At 45.7% G+C, this 23,790-nt stretch overlaps 1 protein-coding gene across 1 annotated transcript in view; it reads right to left on the bottom strand.

Annotated features, from left to right (window-relative positions):
• Nucleotides 1–7,386: 7,386 nt before the first annotated feature.
• The window catches only part of BMP7 (bone morphogenetic protein 7), a 41,861-nt gene continuing 25,457 nt past the window's right edge, over nucleotides 7,387–23,790 (bottom strand). Inside the window, exons 3-7 of the mRNA XM_038158997.1 lie at nucleotides 14,546–14,694; nucleotides 13,161–13,358; nucleotides 11,437–11,513; nucleotides 10,689–10,799; nucleotides 7,387–10,176 (exon numbers count right to left, since the gene is read on the bottom strand). Coding sequence (XP_038014925.1) covers nucleotides 10,027–10,176; nucleotides 10,689–10,799; nucleotides 11,437–11,513; nucleotides 13,161–13,358; nucleotides 14,546–14,694 — 685 coding nt within the window. The 3' untranslated portion in view covers nucleotides 7,387–10,026. The remainder of the gene's footprint in view (nucleotides 10,177–10,688; nucleotides 10,800–11,436; nucleotides 11,514–13,160; nucleotides 13,359–14,545; nucleotides 14,695–23,790) is intronic.

Here is a 23,790-nt window from a genome sequence, read left to right as displayed (position 1 = left end):
TCCCCTCACTGGGTGCAGCACAGAGCTGAAGTTGGTTCCTGCAAGTTCTGCACACTCTGCAGGCAAAATAATCTTGAAACTGTGAGTTTGGCTGCTGTAGCTTGATCTGTAGGGAAGAGTGGCTGTTGCTCTATCCAGGTTGGGGACCAAAAGTGTTGCTTGGAACCAGGGGTGCAGAAACAAAGAACGAGGAGATGCTCTGCCTTTGAAAGTTGGTTTGCTCTTGTGCTGAGGGCAGCAGAGCTCAGCCTGCTGCTTTGGCTGGAGGGACTCTGAGCTCCAGCCCGGAGCAGGCTGATCCCAGCTTCCTGAGGAGCTGGCCTGTTGGAATAAGCTCTCCTTTGATCTGGCAGACAGAAGCCACAACAGCTGCTGTGCAGTGGATGAGGACAGGCTCTCTCCAGGCTGATGGTGTTGCAGATTAGTCCCCAGGATGTTGTGCAACAGGCCAGCTCTCCCACCTGCAGCTGGGACAGGGGAACCTGTCTGCTGTGTGCCAGGGCTCAGGTGTGATGCAAACGGAGGAGCTTCTGCTTTGTCCTTCTCTGCTGTGCACCCACAGCTCCTTCCTTGTGCAGAGGCTGGGGAGAAAAGCTGTTCTTGCCAGTAAAATGTGTGAGCTGACTCTGGAAGTTGCTGTAAAGATTTTTTTGGTTGGTTGGGTTTTCCTCTTCTTTTGCTTGGTTACAGACTCCTCTCTCACAGTTTTTTAGCAAGAAGTTCCTGACATTTATTATTCCAAACACACTCACTAGAATGCTTTTTTTTTGACTTAAATGTTGATCTGATCTTGTGAGAGAAGGTGGTGTGGCTTGTGTGGCCGTTTGGCCTTTGTGTGTCACACCTTTCTGGACACCTGGGGATGTTGTGAGCTGCCAGCTCAGTCCCCTATCAGCCATGCCAGCTCTCTGTGAGCAGCAGCCCTTGCACCTGGGGGCTGCCAGAAGTGTGGGTGAGGCTGGAAATAACCTTTGCCTGCAGTCAAAGGTAGTCAGGAGTGGTGGTGGACATGACTTCACCGTGCCCACTGCTCAGCATGAGTAACCAGTTCCATGCATTTCCATGCCAACCATTAATTTCCAGATGCAGTGACTAGCAGGGTATTTTCCATTTCCAGATCATGTTTGTACTGGCATGATTTAAAATACTTTGTAATTACCGTGGTTCCTATAGTCAAACTTCTAGAGCAATGCAGGGTGCTTAGAAGTTCTTCTTTACCCAGCAATTTTGGTAATGACAGTAATTCACATAATCTATCTTTGTGGCCTTGTGGCTTTCAGAAGTATAGGCCTTTTTTTTTTTTAATTTTTCAGAGATGCAGCCCTATCTCTATATATAGCTCAGTAGATATCTGGTATTCTGGATGTGTTAAGACAAACTCCACTGAGGAATTCCAGTCCCATCACCACAAACTTTCTGACGTTGCTGCTGCTGTTAATGCAATTGAGTAAATGGCAGAAGAAAATGGAGTGGGGAGGGGGATCTGGCAGTTTCCTCTCAAAGATGAGGAGGCCTCAACAAAAACAACTTCAGGCAGCAGTGGAGCTTCATTTTGGCTGACAACTCACAGCACAATAAGCAGTTTTGGCGGCCAAATGTGACAACATCCTACTGAACAGGGAAAATCCTTTAGTTTGGGGGAGATGGCTGAGTCCCAAAGCTGCTCTTACTTACTGGTTTAGAGTAACAGAGACACTTCTAAATTACTTGAGGGAGAAGCTGCTCAGACAGATCAGAGGCAGACATCTCCCTCCGTGTGCAATTAGATGTGCTGCCTCCTTTGAGAAGGGGCCAAAGCAAATGGGAAGCAGCAATTAAGGTAGACACCAGCAATGAGGACCTAAAGTACAGGGCACAGTGTTTATCAGCTGTCCCTGCACAGAAAAGGTCTTTAATTTGACTGAGGAGGGAAGAGCTGTAGCTCAGTATTTTCGTGAATTGATTAACTGTTATTTTCCCCAGAAGATTCTCATATGTGCTGGGTGGGAGGGACAGATGTTGATTAAATGTAAACTTCTCTGCAAATGCGTGTGTGACCTCTGGCATGTTGCTCATTCACACTCCCTTCAGAGGCAGGGAATAGAGCTGGGGAGGGTTTTCCATGCCTCTGTCCAATTAACCTGTGTATTTTCAACCAGAGGCTGACAAAACTGGGGGATCCTGAGCCTAGAACAAGCCCTTGAGGTCCCTATTCTCATAAATCACCCCCAATAATTTGGTTTTTAAGCTGTAGGAGCAGTAAATGCAGTCTGGTATGCCAGGGTCTGACCTGGATGGTGACAATCCTTGGGATCTGTCCCACCTCTCCATTTGCTGAGAGCATTTCAAGAGGAGGCAGGTGAAGGACAGACTTGATGCATCCCTGGTCTTCCGCCTCTGTTGATAAAGGGAAGGAAGACACTTGAGGAGACACCAGGGTATGTGACACATGGTCTGGAAATGAAGCAAAAGCCACTCCAGTATCCTGCAGTGCCAGCAGAGATGTTTTTCTTTTCATTTTCTGAGAGGTGCTGCAGCAGAAAACCAGATCTGCTTCCTCAAAGACTGTCACTCCCATCTGGAGAACATAATATTTGACCCGTGGGCTTAATTTGCTGTCAATCTCCCACAGCTCCCAGGAAGGAGCCTCCGTCTCCTTTTAACTTGAGGCTGTTACCTCTTGCCCAAAAAACAGGTTTCTCAAGGCTTGTTCTTGAGCCAGATGAGAAACATGAAATAAATGAATGCAAAATACAAGCATCTTCCTTTTTAACTGGCATCAATAAAAACTCTTTGAAGAGGGAATGCTTAGCAAGTGTTAATTAATGGGACTGTCACTGTGACTCCACATTGCCACTGCAAAGTGCACTGAGTCACTGGAGACACACGTCTCTTTTTGGCTGTGATTTTTTTCTTTTATTGAGCATCTTGTTCTCAGCTGCTACTAGAAGCAGGAAATCTCTCAAAGCTGTGAAGAGCTGATCCAGTTTGTGCCTTGAATTGGTTATGCTTTTCCACCTACTCCCGTGAAGAAGTGCCTCCAGCAGCTCTCAGAGGGGGCTGGAGGAAGGAAATTTCTTCCTGGCCAAGGGAGAAATCTCAGGGCTTTGGGACCCCCTGTCTCTATCAAGTGTGGTCTAAGCACATCCCCACTAATGTAGACTGTGAGGAGCTTTGTTTTTTCCTGCAAACCAAAAATACTAATTTTTTTTTTAAATATCTGAAAATAAACAGTTACATGATCCACTGAATTTCATAACAAAGAACAAATTGAATCCTTCATGCTGTGTAACAGCCATAAATAAAGGCTTTATGGCTGAGAAGTTGTAGGCAAAGCTCCAGCAAAATCAGATTTATTCCCTCCCCACCCCCTGCACTATAAGTCTCTGGAAATGGGGGTTCCAAGGGCTGTTCTGACACAACATTAACTGCAGCTTCTTAAACCAGACTCCCTGCCAGTATTTACAGTTCACATTCTGTGCATGGTATGTGTCTGTGTAACTGCACCAGCTTTTACAGTTGATTTCTCAGTAGTCATGTGAAACCAAAACAACTCATGGGCTGAACTTGGAATCGCTTGTGCATTTTTCTGATTTAGAATAAAAAAAAAAGTCTGCCTTGGTGTTAGGGGAAAAAGATCTCCTGGTTCAAGTTGCTCCAGGTTGATGGTGGCCCAATCTCTGAGTGTTGTGTTCCTTCTCCCCAGAGCCACTGGCTGGGTTTCCAGGGGAGCCCTGCAAGATGGATTTCAGAACTTGGTTGTACAATTTAAAAGGCAGCATCTGCATATTTTTCTTCTCACAAAGGCCTGGCCCTACCTCTACTTGCTGTCTCCTCTAAAACTCACCCCTGAGGTGTCACAAAATCCATCTTTGGAGTAATTAACCTTGGAGTAATTAACTCCTAAAACTGCAGTTCAGCCAGGTCATTCCCTGTTAAGGAAGAACAACTCATTTCAGTGGATTTAAGAGCTGGTTTCTCACTTCAGGAGCCAAATCCAGGTCAGCAGGGGCAGTAGATCACTGTGAGAAATGGATAAACAAATCGGAAGCAAAGCTCCTCTCATGTCAGTTTTGGATCAGCTGATATGTTGGTTTGTTCTCCTTTCTTGTGTGCTTAGTATGTAGCCTAAGATCGAAGCTAAAATGAGGGATTTGTTCTCATTAAGCAGCTGCTCAAATCTCTCTTTTTAAAGAGTCTGAGGCGGAAGATGTAGAGCCACTGCTCTGCTCTTGTCTACAGCTTGTTTTAAACACTGAGCAAAATGACTTAAATTGTTGGGACCTGAGAAATGATATCTTTGAGCTCTGACCCCTCATAACTGAATCCAGACACTCAATGTCTCTGCTCCCACATATTTTAAATGAAGCACCTGACACAGCAGCAACAAACAGCACGGGAATGAATCCAGCAGCCTGCACCAGTTCTCCTTCATGAGCCAAGCCAAAGGTCACCTGGCTGGTGTCACCATCAGTGTCTGGCCACTCCTGGGGCTATTGTCCACTCTGGACCTTAGTGGAGAGATCACGCAAGGGAAGGGAAGGTGGGGAGCCAGGTCAGAAAATCCTCTGTGGCCCTTTGTGCCCTCCACAACCACAGTGACATCCCAAACCTGTAGCGCTGCTCTGGAAATTGAGCACAACCCCAACGTGCCGGGCTGGAGCCCCAGGTGCTGACACACTAAAGCACAACAGACCCACTGAGCTCCTGGCATCCCCTCCTTTCTTCTTAAGAGCTTCTTAAAATAAGCCCATTAGGCCCAAGTTATCAGCAGCACAGAGCTGCTCGCTCAGGAGCCGCCTCAGCGCTGAGCGTGGTTTTAATTACAGCCGTGGAGGCTGCACTGGGCACAGGCACTCGCCCCAGACACAGCTGCCCCAGTCCCCAGATTACTGCTGACTGCCCTGGGATGGGGTTTTATTGCAGACAAGCAAGGCAGTTCTTTGAGGGTCAGGTTAATTCAAGCAGCCCCATGTAGAGCTTTAGCCTGCAAGTGGTTAAATGCTTGACCATGCCTGCTGGTCAAGTGCAAAGTTGTCTTTCTAAGGGTTTGTGGGGCTGAGGCTGAGCCCTCTTTTTTCCCCCAACATTCCCCAGTACCTTTCACTGGGGGGAAAAAACCATGAAGCTGATGAATCTGTCTATGGCTTGTCCCATTTCCCTTTTAAATGCAAAGCCAAACTTAAACTGTTTAAAGATTGTGCTGTCTTCATTTATGGAATTAATTCATACACGAGGATTCTGTTGGAGAAAGCAGCAGATTTATCCCAAAGTGGTAAACCTCACAGTAGCAAGAGACAACTTTCCAAATTTTAAAATTAAAAAGTCTGTTCCCATTGCTTACTAAATAGATCCTTGGAAAACCAGCTAGGAAACAAATCAGTGTGTTAAACCTGCTATCCTAAACTTCTGGTCTTTCTCGGCTGCTGATTTAGGAATACAAATTCCACAGCATTAAGCAGAAAAAGGGAATAGATATTTTTATTTAAAACAGAGTAACTCAAAGTGGCCATAATAACCCATTTCTGTTGCTTTTGTACTTGGGTAATGAGTGACTGTAGCATAAAGTGCTCCTACTTTTTGCCTCGAGGTCTTGTCAATCATTACCTGATAAATAAAAACTTCAAACTGGTTCCTTTTAGCTTAATTGGGCAGAATTTCTCTCTGAAGGAAGGTTGGATACCGAGAAGAATGTGTTAGTGGCAGCAGTGGAAGTCAGCAGGCAGGGTATTTGGATGGAAGCATACAGGGGATGTGAACTCTGGACTCAAAAGATGAGTCTGTGGGGATTTTTATCCAGAAGTATCTGTTCCCATTGCTGAAGGACTGAATCCAGCAGCAGAGGGAATCCTGCAGCCCCTGGCCATGCCCTGAGCTCTGCCTGTGCAAGCTCTGCTGTCCCTCTCTGGTTTTAGGCTTTACAGCTGACACTTCCATAACAATCAGGAATTTTAAAATTGCACTAAGGCTTATTTAAATCATTATTTTTTATTATATGAACACTGGCAGCAACAGAGGCAGTTTCCTGCATAGGGACAAAAGGATTTTTTTGTGTCAGTGCTGGAACAGATCTGAAACAGCTCAATTAAGCAAACATAACATCCTCAAAGTTTGGCCTGAAAGGAAGCTAAAATAACTGTTCTATAAAATGTTTTAAATGTGCTTTAAAATGTCATTACTCAGATAAATCTAGCTGTTTGGAAGCTTGTTCACCAGGGTTTTATGGCCCTGCCAGTTTATGGCAGTGGATGTATTCATGTCAAGAATTCCTCTTCCAGAACAGTAGATGAGGAGACAAAGCCACAGGAGTGCTGCAGAGCGAGGGGAGGCTGCAACCAGCTTGGGAATGGAGTTTTGGCTCCTAGGCTGGGAAAGCTGCTCCAAAGCACATCCAGCAAGTTGTGTGTATTTGTGGCAGAGCTGGAAACCAGCAGATATTTCATGGCTGGACGTGTTGAACTCAGTGGTAAAGCTGCTGTTGGCTGCAGGATTGGCCCTGCAAAACAAAAATATTAGTTTTGTTCTTTCTCCCCTTTGCTGGCACCACCCCTGCCTTACACCTAAATGAAGAGAATTGGGACCACAGTGAGAAATACCAGAGGATCCTCTTTCTAAATTTAGTCCAGGCCTGCAGAAGCCGAGTCGGTCTCGTTTAACATCAGTAAAGGTCTTTCCACTGATGCTTTACTGGACTCCCAGAGCAGTGCACAAAGCAAATTTACTTATGAATTTCTAATTGCTCGTGGAAGATGGCAGATTAACTCCCAAATGCTGATGATTTAATCCTCTGGCCCAGGATTATATATCTATGTAAGCTGGCACAACTCTGCTCACAGTTCAAAGAAAACAAGAACCCCAAAATTGCTGTTGTGCCCTGAAGATATAATGCTCAGTTAATAGAGGGATTTAGACCATTATTTTTTTTCAGCTGCCTCCATAGCAATGCAGTGTGGTATCCACAGTAGGAAACCTCATGCCAGCAGCATCTTTCAAATATGCTAAAACAATCTAAATTAGAAAATGTCAGCTTCTTGGCTGATGTTTCTTTGGAGTTTCTTTCTTCCTTTCTTGTGCCTCTATAATTTTATTGGGATGACTAAATCTCTGAACTATGTTAGCAGTAAACAGAACTAATTTACCCCCTGCTTCTTTGAAACAGCTGCTGACAGCTGCACTATAATTCAATCATGGATCTTTGCAGCACAGACTGCAAAACACATCCATATTTTTGCTATTCTTCCCTCCCTGTTGTATTTGGACCGAAGGAGCTGCCCCAAATAATGACATGTGACAGTTTTGCCCGTACATAGAGACTGAACTGCATGAAAACAGAGGCCCAAGATGAAACCTTGTCCAGCCAGAAAGGTTCTTTGAATAAAAGGAGAATAACCACACAGATACACAATGTTGTCGGGATATCTTTTGTAAAGTTGCATTGATTTATTTTACTAGTTTGTACAAAAAGGCTTCTGACAACTGCTCTATGAAAAGAACCAGAAATGTGTATGCATTTTTGCCAACTGTTAATAAATATCTTCTTAAATAAGGAAACAAATGTGTTTAGGAACCCAGAATCATTTTTCCTGCATGTGATTGAAAAGGAATTCAGAGATGGAAATAAATAATTCTTCTTCCGCTTGTGACAACTATTTACACAAAAATGTACAAACAGTGAAGCTGATGTTGACCCTAGCAACAGAAATCCTGTTATTACGCTTAAAAACAACAACAAAAAACCAAAACAGAAACAATCCCCACATAATATTTAATATATGAGTCCTATACAGCAAGACACCGTGGTCCAAGTTAAAAACGCAATACACCAACGCGGCGACCACCAACACTGAAACACCCACGAGAGAAAACTAATCCTTGACTACTAAATAGTGGAAGTTCAGGCTTGATTAGCTTTTAACTTTCTAGGCAGCACCTTCACTTCCTTTAGGAGGTTTACAGAAGCAAACTGGTGTGTATATGTATGCAGTGCCTAAAGATGCTTCCTCTCTGTGTGATTTCCTCGCTCTAAGCAGGGATGCACTGAGGGTGGGTTTGGCTGGTTATGGTGGATGGTGCTGTCTGCAGGCTCCACAAGAGGTGGATTTTTGGCTCCAGCTGTTGTTCTGCCATGTGGCTGGCTGTGTTTGCCCAAAGTCTCCCCGTGGAGAGGTTTGCTGCAGTCCTCCCTGCTGCAGCCAGGCTGCTCCTGCAGATGTTGGAGAGGTCTGGGGGATGCCAGGCACATCTGGCAACGTGGCAGCTGCTCGCCAAGGCCCCCATCCAAAACCTACCACTGCTGTGGATGGGCTTTCCCCTTTCCCATCAGCCTAATCCTGCTACTGAGAAAACTGCTGGGAAAACACCAATTGACTGAAATGAGATGAGAACTGGGCCATCAGAAACAAGTTTCCAATTTATTTCATAGACAGTAGGGTTTTTTCTTCCTTTGCTTTTTCTTTTTAAAGTGAGGCATCTGGTCTGGATTTGATCTGTGACTTAAAGGGAGAAGAGCAGTGAGTGAAGTCCAGAATTTCATTTATCTTCTTTCTCTGACTCTCCTCTAAGGCAGGACATGGAGCCAAGTCCCTACTGTGGCTGCATGGCCCCATCTGCTCAGTGAGCAGAGACCCATCTCCAGGGTTTTATGATGTCCTGGACCCATCTGTTGGAAGGTTTAGCTTTCTGAAGTTTGGAGATTTAGAGCTGGGTGTGCTGGACATGGTGTTTTAATGGGCATTATTTTCTTTTTATCTCCCCGGTGAAATTTATACCAATCCTACTGCGGTGCGTGCCAGAGTGGGGACTTGGTTTGTGATTGGTTACTGCAACTCTGTATTCTTCTTTGCAACAGCTTTAATTGAGCCTTAATTACTCAAGTGTGATGTTTGTGTAACCTGTGACTTTAAAAGAAGGAAAAAGAAAAGCCTTGAGGGGACATTTTCTTGCTTCTGGCTCCAGCTTCTTGGTGGCCCTTGAAGGGGATTGTTGTGGGGTTTTTTGAGGTGAAGCCAAGAGAGCAGGGGGTTTATCAGAAGCACTGGCCCCAGGAAGGAAGCTTTCCTGGCTTGTTCCCAGTCTGTCTGGGGCTGGGTGTACATCCCAACTCACAGCACCTTCTGACTTGAGTCTCCATGTTCCTGGAAAAGGGCTGGAACTTGTTCCCTCAGGGAAGTCAATGGACATTTTCCACACAGCAGCAGGATCTTTAGTTACAGCTCTTACAGTAACTGCTTAGGGCACCCCAGCTAAACGTCAGGTTTAATCCCTGGTTCTCAGCATTTTGCTGCTTTCCTGTTTCAAGTTCATAGCAAATTGAAATACCTTCTGGCTGCTAGAGGAAATTTCCTTCCTTGTTGATAGACAAAAGTGCACCCCAAAACTCTCTTTCTTTGAAGCGCTTTTCTTCAGCTCTTTTTTACTTGCCAATTGATTTTTTTTTTCCTTAGTCTAATCTATCCTTTGAATTTGTGTCAATCCACATCCAGCTTTTGCTACTGTAGTTTAAAACTGGAAGTTGCATGTAACTCATCCTTGGTTTTGCTTATGAAATTGAAGCAGAGGGATGGAAGCAATAATTCTCTAACAAAATACCTGTTCACTCCAGGTATATTTTGTTCACTTATTTTATTGCAAACTGTGTTACAGGAACTACACACACTTATTAGTCACAGCACAGTCTCACCTTGGATAGATTATCACTGTTTTACTCACAATCAGCACTGGTGAGTTTGCAATCTCCAGAAAGACTCATTTGCAAAAGTATGTACTGTAGGAGCCAATTTTGTAAGCAGATTTGGTTTTAAATGGTTTCTCTGGCTTGTTTCAGTTTACAAGCTCATTGTCTGTAATAAACTAAAACAAAATGTGTTCAAATGCCTCTTTAGATCCAGAAACTGTTCCATTGTCTGAACTTTCAGAGGCCTGGTCCTAAAATGGTTTGGGACTTTTTTAAACCCATGGCTGGAGCACCAGCCTTTCCCCCAACCCCACACAGCCACACAAACCCACTCTTTACAAGTAACTTCTTTTTTCTTTCTCTGTCCTACAAATCTAGTGGCAGCCACATGCTCGTACCACCATGTTCCTGTATTTTTTTAAGATAACATTGGAGCTGTCATCGAAATAGAGCACTGAGATGGCGTTGAGTTGTGTGGGAGCACAGCAGGGCTTCGGCACAGTCTCTGGGTTTATAAAGTGAACCTGGGGAATGAAAATAGAGGAATGTTAAGATTTACTTCTCCCCTCTCCTCCCCCCATATTCTTCTTTCCTGGGCAACCTTCTGCCTGTCCCATACCCTCACTCAGACAGTAGCTGAGCGGTGTAACTTTGGGATTCACTGATTCTCAGCCTGACCCCAAATCCACTTTTGCTGGCAGCACGGACTGGATCCTTTCAGAGTCTCCCCAAGAGGTGCTGACAGTGGGTCTCGTGCCTTGCTCCTTCCTTCCCATGCAGTGGGACTAAACCCCCATTAGTGTCTCTCACAGGGCCCTTTCAACCCAGAGAGAGCCTGCCACTGCCTGCAGCAAGGACAGGGTCATTTCTGGCCAGGTTCTAATCAGGCCAGACATGTGGGGCCAGGTGCTGCAGGCACCTTGAGAGCTAAGGCAGATCCTTCCCCTTTTAGCTCTGAGACCCTGCTGTGCGTAAATTTATTTCTGAGTAGCAGCTGTCAGGTGTAGGCCTGTGCTAGGAGATGGGGTGCACCTACCAGTGTCTGTACAATGGCATGGTTTGTAGCATTCATGTAGGAATTCAGGGGGAAAGCACATTCTCCTTCACAGTAATAGGCAGCGTAGCCCTCCGGAGCAATGATCCAGTCCTTGAGTAAATTGAAGCCATTAGATTGTGGAGAAGGACAGAAATGCAGTGAAACAAAAAAGCCAACCAGCACATAAATCTAAACCTCCATACATCCATGCACAGATCCAGTGGCCTGCAAAATAAAAATCTGGCCTTTCTAAAGCTCTCTTAGAGGCCTCTAAAGTGCCTGCTCTTCCTGCAGGGACACACCCCACGTTGCAGATGTGCCCACAGAGACGCTGAACATCTGGGCTCAGTTGTTTATCCATTCAGCAGTGTCCTGGCTGTCCACGAGGATCACTTCACCCAGCAGCACAATGCAGACAAGCTTTCAGAAAGGAAAATAGCTTTAAGCAGGTCTAAAAAACCAGGTAGATGAAAATAGAGAGCCGTGTGTGCCTTCAGCACTGCCTGAGGACCTGCAGGACCACAGCCCCTCAAAAGGACTTGACTGTGTTGAGCTTCCAGCCAGCCTCCCACTAAGTATTTGTACACCCAGCTTAGCAGAAGCACTTAAACATGCTAAAGGCAGTTAACAATATTTCCCCCCTTTAGGATTTAAAATAAAACATCTGTTAGTGGCTGGACTTCACTGCTGCAGTTGATAAATGATGTCCAAGGCAGCCCAGTCCCAGCCTGGCACCCCCAGGCCTTACCTGCCACCCCAGGTCCCTGAAGCTGACGTAGAGCTCGTGTTTCTTGCAGGCCTGTCGCTGGTCACTGCTGCTGTTCTCTGTGAGGGGACAATGATGGCCATGAGCTTGGGCTGCCCCAGCTCCCTCAGCAGGGCGCGAGGCATTGCTGCTCATCTGGTGCACTTACAGCTGGGTTTTTAGGTTTTAGTCATATAGTAATGGCTGGGTTTAACATCTATGAAATGCACTTCTGGCTTTCTTGTGCAAAGCCAAAAAGGGCCTGGGAAAGTGGGGTTTTTATCTTAATTTTTTTCCCCTGGACTTCCTCTGACCTCCTAATAGCAACACACAGATCACTCTGATTATTGCCTATACCTAAAAGGAGAATCAGTGCAGTTTTAAAGTTTTGTCCATCCTGGACATACAGCCTGAGCTGAAAACCCAAGCAGAAAGAATGGCTCAGGAAGAATTTCTTCACTGAAAGGGTGGTTAGGCACTGGGAGGAGCTCAGGAATGCAGTGGAGTCCCCATCTCTGGAGGTGCTCAAGGGACTGGACGTGGCACTCAGTGCTCTAGGTTGGTTGACAAAGTGGGAGTTGGTCAAAAGTTGGACTTGATGATCTTGGAGGTTTTTTTCCAACCTTAATAATTCTATAAAATTATGATTGGAAGCTCTGTTTTCCTTTTCCTTCTGGTCCTCACAACCTCTCCTTGCACTCAGTGAGGCACTCCCAGGAGCAGCTGGAATTTGCTGCTGCCTCAGCAGAGCCAGCCCCGAGCTGTGGCTCCTGCTGGGATCCTCATCAGGGGCCGTTCCTCTGAGGTATCACATAATTAAGCCACATTTCTATTTCAAATGCCTGATGGAGTTTTCTTCCAAATTAGGAAGCACAGCTCCCCCCAGAATAGCCGTGGTTATCCAGAGAATGAATGGGTTTTCCTCCTCTATGCAAGAATTTTGGGACTACTGCGCTTTTTAGGGGCTAAATTTAAAATCGTGAGCCCTGAAAATGAACAGCATTTGGATTCAGATACACTGATCACTGATTGCTTTAATGATTTCAAAATGAGATTTCATATAGGAGAAAAGGAGTTTTTCTTGTTAGATGCTTGGGGTATTTTTAAAATTTGAATTAAGAAATCCCTCAATTCAACATCACTTCAAACAAACGTTCTTTTCCCTGACATTTTTGGAACAACCCTAAGCCCACACCGTTTCAAACCAGTGGTGGACCAAAGGGACAGCAAACAGATAACGTGGGTGAAACCATTCCCACATCATCCCAGAGCCAGCAAAGTGGCCCCAGCCAAGCTGTGCTGTGTCACTGTCTTGTTTTCTGGAAAAATCCCTTTGCCCAGGATTCTTCTCCTGGGAAGTGAGAAGCCTCAGAGAAAAATGGAAACGATAATTATCTGATTTGCTCCTCCTGTGTTTTGCTGCTTTGGAATGTGGTTGGACATTGTTTATCCAACAGGTGGTTGTTTCTTTGGTTTCATGTGAATTGTTTTGACTTATTGGCCAATCAGGGTCGGGCTGTGTCGGGACTCTGGAAAGTCACAAGTTTTCACTATTATCTTTTAGCCTTCTGTCTGTATCCTTTCTCTATCCTTTAGTATCATTTAGTACAGCATTCTTTAATACAATATAGTAACATAAAATAATAAATCAGCCTTCTAAGAACATAGAGTCAGATTCATCATTCCTTCCTGCCACGGGGCACCCCACAAACTCCCTAGTGCTGTACCTGCAATGTTGGAGACCCGGAATGCCTCCTGGTTCTTTGGTGTTTTGGATCTGTTCTGGCTCCTCTGCTTGCCCCCCGTGGAGCGGATGCTGCGCAGGTGCACCTCGGTGGCCTTGAAGAAGGCCACGGTGAAGGGCTGCTTGTTCTGGGGGCCGTTCCTGCCGATGAGCCCCGCCAGCTTGGGGTTGATGCTTTGTCCTGCAAGCACAAGAGGCTGGTGAGAGGGGCTGCAGCAGCTTTGGCAGCAGCCAGGATAACTCAGGGCAGAGCTGCTGCCTGCTCAGGGGCGCTCCTGGGAATGCCATCCACCCTCCAAAGACCTGGGCTGAATGGGCAAAGCTGCTTCTGACAAGAGCAGCTCAGCACAGCTAACTTCATTTTATATCTGTGTGTAAAAGTTACGTTAACTTCTCCTACATATAATTGCTTTACCCCAAATCCGTTTAGCATTAGCTTTTCCTGCATTCTTTGGAGGGGTTTCTTCAAGTTCACCAACCTATAATTTGAAGTGATCCTATAAAAGGAACCGTAAAACTCAGCCCATAGGAACACTAAATTCCCACTGGAAGGTTATTAGCTTAAAATAAAAATGCCTTGTATGAAATGCTGACAGAGTTCCAGATATACCTCAGCTGAGAGAAACAAATGTTTAGAGGCATTTTGCTTATTGCTGCATCTTGCCACTGCCATACCTGATAACTTTGTATAATACTTTGATTATCATCCATGATAATTATCATGGCTTCATCACCATCCTTCATCTTGGGCTCTAGAATAATTTGATTTTTCATAAAAGACAATTAGTAGGTTTCTCTGTAGAATTAAATCAATTATTTACAAAAAAAAAAGGCAAGGAGAGGGTGGCAGTGGGAAATTCAATGTTTCTCCTTGTTGCTGTCGAGGGGTGTCTGGGTGCTGCTGTGCAATGCAGAGGTGACACCCAGGGTTATTCTGTCCCAAGCTACTGAGTGCTGCTGCTAAATCCAAGTTATGGTTTTGTGATCCTTTAGCTAAGGCCAGAGCTGAGCCTTGTCAGCCACAAATCAAACATGCCAAAAGACAGCTAACACTTTCCTGGAGAAGCCCTGCAAGGCACCCTGACCAGAGAGTGTGGGAAAAGGGCCCCCAGTTCATTTATTTTGTAAGATTTTTTTTAAATAGACTGTATTTGCTTCATGATTACAGATCATGTAACAGCAGTTGCAATGAAAGGATGGGGGTTGATTTACTTAGATATTTTACTTCACTTAAAGCCTTGAGGATTGCCCAAGCATAAAGTGTTGCATCAAAACCCTGCTGTACTTACAGCATATGATATTTAGTGGCTCCCCTGGCTGGGAATCATGAAACAGAGTCCCTGATTTGTGCTGGGCTGTGACACTCACCATCAATGCCCTCCACGGAGAGCTGCAGGCCAAGGTTGTGCTGGGGATTCACCACCCAGTGGTTACTGGTCGCGGTTATGTCGAACACCAGCCACCCTTCCTCTGCAGCCCAGATCGTCCTGGAGTCCAGCAGGAACAAATCTGAATCCCTGAAACAAAACGCAGAATTCCCAGTTAGCCAGGATTTCCACTGGAGTCTCCACAAACATCCTTTAGGCTGGGATGGGGTTGGGATTTCAGCGATAGCCAGAGCTGGGCTGGTCTGTGTTCCCCTCCAGTCACCCTCAGGTGAAAATTCTCTTCTCTTCAAAACAAGGAGGATGAGTTGAAGCAGAGCTGAGCTGGTTTGGGGTTACTTTGCTGTTAATCTTGAGCTCCTGATGCAACTTCAAAAAAACTTCTGCCAGGCTCAGATCTGCAGAATTGCTGTTTGCATATGCAAATCCAGTAATTGGGCAGACAATGCTGCTCATTAGCCTTTCCACAATAATTTCCTGACTTTTATGCATAACTGTAGCTTTGGTGCAAGCCAGCTGGAACAACGGTGTGCATACATTATCATGTATGCATAATGGGCTTTTTTATTTATTTTATTGCTATGTAATAGGCTTTTTTAAAATCTGCTCATCTGAGGTTGCAGATAACTGACTGAGGCAATAACCCTCTGCACAGTCACGGGTCTGCACTGCTGTGGGTCATAAACTTTTTTCAATTCATTGCTTGGGTTTTTTTTTTTAAAGGCCACTGCTGGGTTACTCTGGCTGAAGAAATAATATCAGAAAATGGAAAAGATCCTCAATAGAGAGATTCTGTTCTTTTGAAAAAGGTGAAATTATTTCAGATTTACAAGACGTTTCCTGGCCTCTTTCTGAAAAATTAAAATTTGGGAAAATACAGGTTCTGTAAAGGAGAGAGTCTTCTCCTATCAGAAAAGGAGATAAAACTCAGATTAAAAAATGGATGCTGTTGTAGTTCTTTTATAAAAAAATTACTTGAATAGAAGAACAAAGACACATGGTGGAAGTGTCTAGACAAGTCCTGTAAGAGCTGCTTTTGTGCCTACAATGAACAAACATGATAACTTGTTCAAGTGTAATTATATCCTTTTGAATGAAGAACTGTCCTTGAAAAACCCTTTAATCACATCCTCAAAGCTTTAAAAGGCCTTATGAATTTGGTCACTATAGATTTGTCAGTGCAAATATGTGTATTCAGCTTGGTTTACACAGTGCCTCTTGTTTGCATGAAACACCGAGTGATCAGAAATGAATCTGAGGAGAGCTGTTGGCATGAGGGCTTTTGACTCACAGCTTTTAGTTTCTTTTCCCTTTGACATACCAAGAAATTAGAAGCTTTTGTCCCACGCAGAACAGGAATGGAGGGGGTTTTGCAATGCTTTTATTATTTATCTTTCCTTTCAACCTTAGTGGGCCGGAGTGTGTAAGAGACGATGCCTTCTTCTGTGAGCTAAGGGTCTCACCACCCACCTCTGACTGTGCTGGCTTACATGAAATTAAATTTCTGAAATGAGTTCCTGCAGATCACATGAGCACATGGCTCAGGGTGTGCAGGAAGAGGATTCTGTGTTTCCTCCCTAAAGCAGGAGAGATTTGGGTACCCCATGGCCGAATGTGCAGCCGGTGCTGCTGAGGGTGCAATTAGTGCCTGATTCTAAGCAAAGTTCTGGTTTGTGGAAGAAGCCCTACATCAGAGTGCTGCAGCACCTCCTTGCTAAGGCAGAGGGGATCCTGTGGGAGTGTTCCAGTGCATGTTTGGGAGCCAAAGTGGGTGGCTCAGGAACGGCTGGTTTTTCTCCCAAATTTGCCCTAAACCAGGACAGTGCAGCAATGCAGAGGCTCAAGGCAGGTGTTGGGAGCTCAGTCAGCTTTGCTGAGTGCTCCCAGGCAAAGTGAGGGTAAACAGGATGGATAACCCCTGTCATGTTAGTTTCAGCAATGCAAGATGCTTGAACTCCAACCAGGGGACAGATCTCCTGGGGTTTCGTCCCCACCCAGGAGCAGTGGCCCCGTTCCCACAGCACAGGACACCTCCCACCCTTCCCTGTTTACAACACTCTGAACCAAACACATCCCAGAGGAGCCAGGGATGAGGGAGTTGCATGGATTGGCCCGTTCCAGTGGCTGAGGCCAAGTTTCCAGGAGTAAAGGGTGTTTTATTCACATAGTCCATTATTTAAGCATGGCCCCTGACTGGAACTCATGATTCACACAAGGTTTAGTTAACAGGGACTTGGCTTGCTTGGTTTTCTCCCCTTGTAGTTTGCAGGTTGATGATGGTAGCAATCATTATAATTATTTTTTGTTTTGTTTCAGCTACTGCTCAACTGCAGTATTATTACTCAGAAAAAACAGCCTCTAAGCTTCCCATGCTGACATGATGCAATCAGGGTAAGCAGACAACATGAGGCACCAAGTACCAGGGTGAGTCAGTCTGGGAAATTGTATAATACATTTGTTTTCCTGTAGTTACAGCAATGTGCAAACAATAGGCCTGGAGGGGAAGCCCAGAGTGAGAGACATCAAAGGGACCCACTGAAGGGAAATGTCCTTCCCACACACACTTGGAACATTTGGACCCCCAAAAAGCCCCGTGTCAGATGCCCTTTGGAGGAGTTCAAGCACTCCTGGGTGCTTTCTGCCCTGGCCCACCAGCAGTGGCCAGGGCTGGGATGCAGAACCTCACTTGTTGCAAGCAGAGGCTCCTGAGATGTGGCTGCTGTTGAGATGAAAAGTAACCTCTCGTTTTTTCTAAAAGAAAACCTCCTTTAAGTGGAATGTCCTGCTCTCCAAAGACAGGCAAACAGCATTAAATCACCAGCTAATAGGCAGCCAGCCCTCGAGATATCCTTGTTGGACAAGACACAGTAAACACAGCAAAGAAATGTTGTTCTGCTAAGACTTAAACAACATTTATTCTGAGGGCTCCCATCTAATGACTTGTCACAGAAGGTAGTGCTGGTTAAGTCTGACTGATGTGGCTGCTTTGGGTTTTAGCTGTGAGATAAAGATCTGAGCCCAAATAGAAAAGGTTTCTAGTGCACATCTCACTCCTGTACCTTACCTTCCAGCTGTGTACTCACAGAACATGTTCCTGGAGCAATGTGAGTGATGGCTCTGCAGCAAGGAGGCAAAAAAACCCCCTTTGGTTCCTTGGCCCTGCATTCATTTCCTTCATTTTAGAATTTTAGTGCATGCAAGAAACTGTACTTGCTCTTTTTCCAGAGCAAGAGATAGGAAAGGCACATGATCCTCCTTTTACAGAAAAATGAAGCTGGGACATGGAAATGTTAATGTCTAGATTAGAGTTACATAAATTACAAAGTCTGGATCCAGACCACAAGTATGTTCTGTTGAGACCACATCAAAATGGCTCAGTGTTCAAAGAACTGACATCAGTGGGAGTGTCAGAGCTTTTAGCAATGATAAAATTTGGGGCTTTCTGCTCAGTTGTCTCAAGCATCAGGCTCTCAGTGGAGCCTGAGATGAAGACAGGAGGTTGGCATTTGCCTGCTGATGTCTTTGGTCGTGTCTCACACTGGATGCCAGACAGGAGAGTCACCTCCTGTTAAAAAGCGCTCCCAAAAATTTGTCTACAGGTCACGTAAGTGCTGTGTGGTCTGTGAAACTTCCTGAGTGAACTTGTTTTCTGGGCTCAGGGCTGAGTAAGAAGCACAGCAGCGTGAGGGTGGCTGGGCAGGATGCATGTGAGATCGTGTCTGGGAAGCAGCTGGAGCTATGGAGGTGGAAGGGCTGACCTGCCAAAGGGCTGATGCTGGTAAGGAAAGGGATCACAAATATTTAGTGAAGAGAAAAGGGCTGGAAGAAGTGAGGATTGTGGGGGTGAGCACAGAAATAAGAGAACACAAGTACAGATAAGGCAGGAAGGGGAAGGTGTGGGACAAAGGGAATTGTTGCAACATGGCAATTCTAAAATAAGAGAAGGGATTAACAACCATGAAGCTTCATGAAAATAGTATGTAGGGCTTCTTTGCTTTTTGCTGGGATCCTCTTTCAGTCCCTGGGATGCAGCTTGGTCTGAAGCCATAAACACTAGAAATATACCCAAAAATGAGAAGTGCTGCATCTGCCCCAGTCACCTGCCTTGGTGAGTCAGGGCACGAGGAGAACGGGGATGAAAACATAAGAGACAGAAATTCTGCATTGGCAAGGGGACAGGAGATAAAACTCTACATTTATAGACTATAATGCTGTAAGGTCTACACTATTTTAGGACAGTCCTCCTGCCAAACAGTCCCTGCTTTTATGTCTGTTTTCTTCACTCACTGTCCCCATCCTGCTCGTCAGCCCTGTTATTTCAAGCTGCTGGTTGACAAGTGGTAGTAAACACTAATGAGCACTTCCAAGTGGGATAAAAATAAATGGGAAAAAGGACAGGCAGCAGCGGTAAAGGTGACTCTTGGCAATTTCCATTACACTGTAAGACAAGGTGATTTCTGTGACCAGCCCCCAGGGTCACCTGGCTCTGTCCTGACAGCAGCAGCTCCTGCTGTCCCTGCCTGCATCAGGGACAGGGGATCCCTCAGCCCGAAGAGCACATCTGGCAGCTGGGCGGCCCTGATCCCTCCCTCTACCTGCAGGAATTCCAAACCTATCAGTACTTTAAGCAGTAACCACACAGAGGCACCTTGCAACAGCCTTTGGATGGCTTTACAAATGTGGGTTAACCCTCCTGCTTCTGTTTTAAAGTAGGAAACGCTTGAGGCATGGATATGTTGAATTCTCATTGATTCAGCATGTAAACCACAGTGTCTAAGGCAGGAGCACAATCCTCTCCTCTCAACTCCTATTCCAGCCCTAGAGGGGCTGTTTGGGTCACAGGCACGGGGGCAAGTTTTCCAGCAGGCAGCCCAAGGACAGAGCTGGCATGGGGGGAAGGGGTTATTCACATCCAGGTTTGAGCAGGTGGAGGGAGGAGAAGGCAAAAAGGGCATCCTGGGAGGGTGAGAGGAGATGTGGGGTTAGAAGACATCTGTTTGGATTAAAAACCTGCCGTATCCAGATTCCAGCTTGCTTGGTGTCATTGCTTAAAGTCAGCTGCAGCTGTCCAAAGACAAGCTTAGGAAAATATTTTTCAGACTTTCCTACTTTGAGAGGGCCCCAGGATCTCCCTGGGCCTCTCCCTGGCACGTTTGCAACACCCTCTGTACACAGACCTGATGCAGCCCTCCTCCCACACCTTCCCTTCCCTGTGCCTGGGATCCCCTGCTTATCCTCCCCTCTCCCTCCCCACTGATAAAAACTCTCCCCACTGATAAAAGCTCTCCCCGTGCCCCCAGGCAGGAGCCACCAGCCAAACACGGCCCGGGGGTTCTGCCAGGTGAAGGGATGTCCACGGCAGGAATTCAGTTTGCTTAGAGCTGTTTTCCAAGGATTGGCCTGAAAACTGGCTGTACTGGTCGTGAAACAGATCTGTGTAAATTCTGCTGAATCTAGGGGAAAATTAAATTCACTTCAAAATTGTGGCAGATTCTTAGTTTGTGTGCTTCAAGTGGCTGTGTTGCCTTTCCCAGGCAGTGTTGGAGAAGGGTAAGATCTAAATCTCAAAGGCTGATTAAAAGTGGCAACGGGAGTTTGTTACTGAGATGCAACGTGTTTCCTAAACATGAAGCCTGTTGTAAAAACAGTGCTGGGAGAAATGAGGTTTTACACATATCTCTGACACTTTCTGTACAGCTGTTTCTGCTCAGCATTGAAGGGCTGTTCATCAGTGCATCACTGACCCAGCAAGGACCCACTGGGGTATGCAAAATGCCTCCTGCAGCCCCTCAAGTGCCTGTGAAGAGTTGTGCCTTGCTAAGTTCAAGATTTGTCAAAGGTTTTGCAGGCTGCGGTGGCTTTTAGAAATGGTCTGAAGGAGAAAACCAGATATAGCTCTGTTCTTGGAGAGCTGCAGGATCTCTGTGCTCAGGTTCCCTTGTTACTTGCTGAGAGATAAATGACTGAGTTGCAGATAAGTCCCCAAAAAATTATAATCCAAGTTATTGTCAGTATTTGCAGCTACTGTCGTGGTGCTGGGGCACATCATTAAATCCAACTGGGCTGTGCTGCACCATCCTCAGAAGGATCACACTGGTACTTAAAAAAGCCCCAAAAAAAAGGCACATCTGCTTTATGGGTTGGGCCTAAGCCTTTCTTAGGTACTAGAATTACATGTTTCAACCCACAACATGGAACCAGACTCCAGTGAATGGCAGAAAGGGGTCTGGAGAGGGGCTCAGGTTTGATCTGCTGCAGCAGTGGTGTAGTTTGAAGCTCAAGCTAAAGGGTTCCAGCTGCAAGTCAAACCCAGGAATGCATCCTGCAAGATCTGATTTTTCTGTAGGGCTGGTAACATGAGCATTCAAATCACTGCCTTTGAAGCCCTTGAAATCCATAATGGCCACAAAGTGAACATGTAACAACTACATTTCAATTACCAAAGGCTGGTCAAGTACCTGTTTTATTCTCTCCAGTAACAAAATTCCCATCAACTTCAAAGGGATTGGGATTCACTCTGCAGTGCAAGAGCTGGGTCCAACGAAACAGGAGATGTAACTCTGGGATGAGGTATTTCAGCTTCAAAAGGTGCAGACAGAAAAGCAGGATCGAGCTCTGAGCCTTAGGGCTGCTCTACAGTCTGCATTTTTTCTGCAGCTCCAGGTTAATAAACTGAGGGAGATGCCCTGACTGAGCACTGGAATCTGCTTTGCTCTCCCTCCTTTTCCAGGGGGAGGAGACCTGAGCAGCCCCTGGCTCCCAGTGGCCACCTTCAGCTCCCACTGAGCAGGGTTTGTCACCTCAAACCTGGACTGGATGTCCTGCTGCTCTCACCCTGCTCAAGTCAGGCACTGGCTTTGTAAAACACCCTCCCAGGCTTTTGGGTGAGTGAGCCATGAAGTCCAAACAGAAGTTGGACATGAGTCACTGGACTTTGAGCTATGCACTTGAAAGCTTTGAGGCATGTTATACCAGTTAAAACATCATCAGTGTTTGTGATATTTGGGACATTTTTGTTCATGAATGTACTTGTTTGCCTAAAGTGAATAACTGATGCTGTGTGCCTGAAGAATGCTGTGCACGCCTTTTTATCGAGGAGATGTTGCCAGTTCGAAGAGCCTGCCTTGCAAGGAAAGATTGGAAAAGTCAGAATATTCGATCACTCAGCCTGATTTCCTACAAACACCTGTAATAATATCTTCAGTCTGACAGAGATGTAATTTCTGGCAGTCCAAAGTCTAGTGGCATCTCAGCTGCTGCAAAGGAAGGGCTGGGCCCTCGTTCTCGCTGCCAGGGTTGTTAGGTTGAGCAGGTGGATGGGGGAGAGGTTCTACCCTGCAAACACTTGAGCTGTTGAGGGGCAGGATTTCAGGAATAATCTGCTGGGGGTGCAGCTGTTGCTCTGGAAACACCTAAGCCTGTATTTTTCACTGACAATGAAGTGCACACAAGAGATGTTGCAGGTTAGATACCTCCAACCTGTCTGAACTCGTGAAGTCATTAACTGCTGAACTGCTCATACCTCTGCTTGAAGTGAGCTGAGGGCACCATCACACCCTCCAAACTGGAGGCTCTTCTGTGGTTTAACTGAAAATCCTGCCTTCAGCACATCTCACAGAGGAAAATCTCTCCAGTCCCCCTCAGCCTGAGCTTTCCAGCTCGCCCTGTGCTGCTGTGTGGCTCTGGGAGCTGTCCTGCTCTCTGCTGTGTGTGAGATGATGCTGAGCTGCCCCTGGCAGCAGCTGCTGTGCCTGGGGCACTGCACAGCCTGGAGAATTTCACCTTCAGGTCTCCAAAGGCAATTCCAGCAGTGCTTCTGTGTCAGGAGAGCCCTGGCAGAAGGAAACCCAAAGGCAGCAGAGGTTTCCCTGCCTGCGTGGGGGGGAGGGTTTGGCTTTGTTTTGCTCTTGTTGCTAGCAACGTCAGATGGGGCTGACTTTCCAGCGGCTCAGGATGAGACAAACAGCCAAGGAAGCATCAAAGTCAATGGGTGTTTTTTGATCAACACTGGAGAGAGTTTGTTTTCTTTCTCCACTTGCCCAATGACACACTGACTTGGATGACTGGGCTGTGACAGAGCCGGGTGGAAAATGTCAGTGGAAAAATGCAGAAAAAGAGCAAATATTTGTACAAATGGTAGTGACAATATTTTTACCTTTGGTCAATCCAAACCAACAGGAATATTTTTTCAGGACAAACTGTTCAAAACTCACCACAGCCTGTGCCAAAATGTATGCAAAAGGGGAATATGCATGAACACTCATTAAAAATAGTGTTGCTGTGGTGAATATGATGCAGTAAAATTGCATCTAGTCTTGTGGCTGGAACATCTGTATAATTAGCAAGATTCCTCACCTCTTCCAGACGGTGATTGATGTATATGCCCACCCTTTGCATATGGTTTTTTTCCTTTAGGAATAGGAATTAGTGGAGGAGAGAGTTTGCAGAAGCATTTGCTGCTCCCCTGCAGTACCCTCCCATCCTCTCTAAACAAAGTTGTAACAAACTTTTGGATGCACCATTGTAAAATGAAGATATCAGATCTCATTCTGACTCTGTCAGTAAGATTCCTAGTGGGCACCTCACTCATCAGGACCTGAGGGGAGAAGTTCCCTGGCATCTGATGAGGAAGGTCATTTACCCAAGAACAGGTTCCTGGCAGCTCCCCAGTGCCCTGGCACACAGGTTGGTGCCTCCTCCTCTGCCAGCACATCTACAGTTTCTGCTCTTCCCAAGACTGGAAGGTGATCCCTGCAGGCTGGCACCTAAATAACCCACTCAAGAAATACAGCAAAGGGAGGCTGCTGCCTCTGGAATGGCCTAAGAGGGAATGAACTGAAATGCTTAGGGTAAGCAGGACGTCTGGTGGGTCCTGTGCACAGCTCTGGCTTGTTGCCTTCTCCTTTAGGGAAGACCTGGTTAAAATGCACAGTTTGAATTACCACTGTTTGATAAAAATAGATTAGTTTTAGCACAGTCCCCAAACACTGCAGATAATTGCATCATTAGGAATGCCAGGAGAGCCATGAGTTTTAAGCTATAAAATCAGAATTTCAGATGTGGAAGGAAACACACCAGTGGTTAAATATTTTTACCATCCAGCTAAGCTGGCAGAAATTCTCACCAATAAAAAAAGTTGACAAGGTTTCCTGACATATTTCAATTTTTTTCTGCATTTTTATTAGCTCTTATAAAACTATAAAGCCAGAGTCCTGATTATACTTTCTT

The sequence above is a fragment of the Motacilla alba genome, chromosome 20 (assembly GCF_015832195.1).
Source record: "Motacilla alba alba isolate MOTALB_02 chromosome 20, Motacilla_alba_V1.0_pri, whole genome shotgun sequence".
Taxonomy (NCBI): domain Eukaryota; kingdom Metazoa; phylum Chordata; class Aves; order Passeriformes; family Motacillidae; genus Motacilla; species Motacilla alba.
This window is presented reverse-complemented; position numbering and strand designations above follow the sequence as displayed.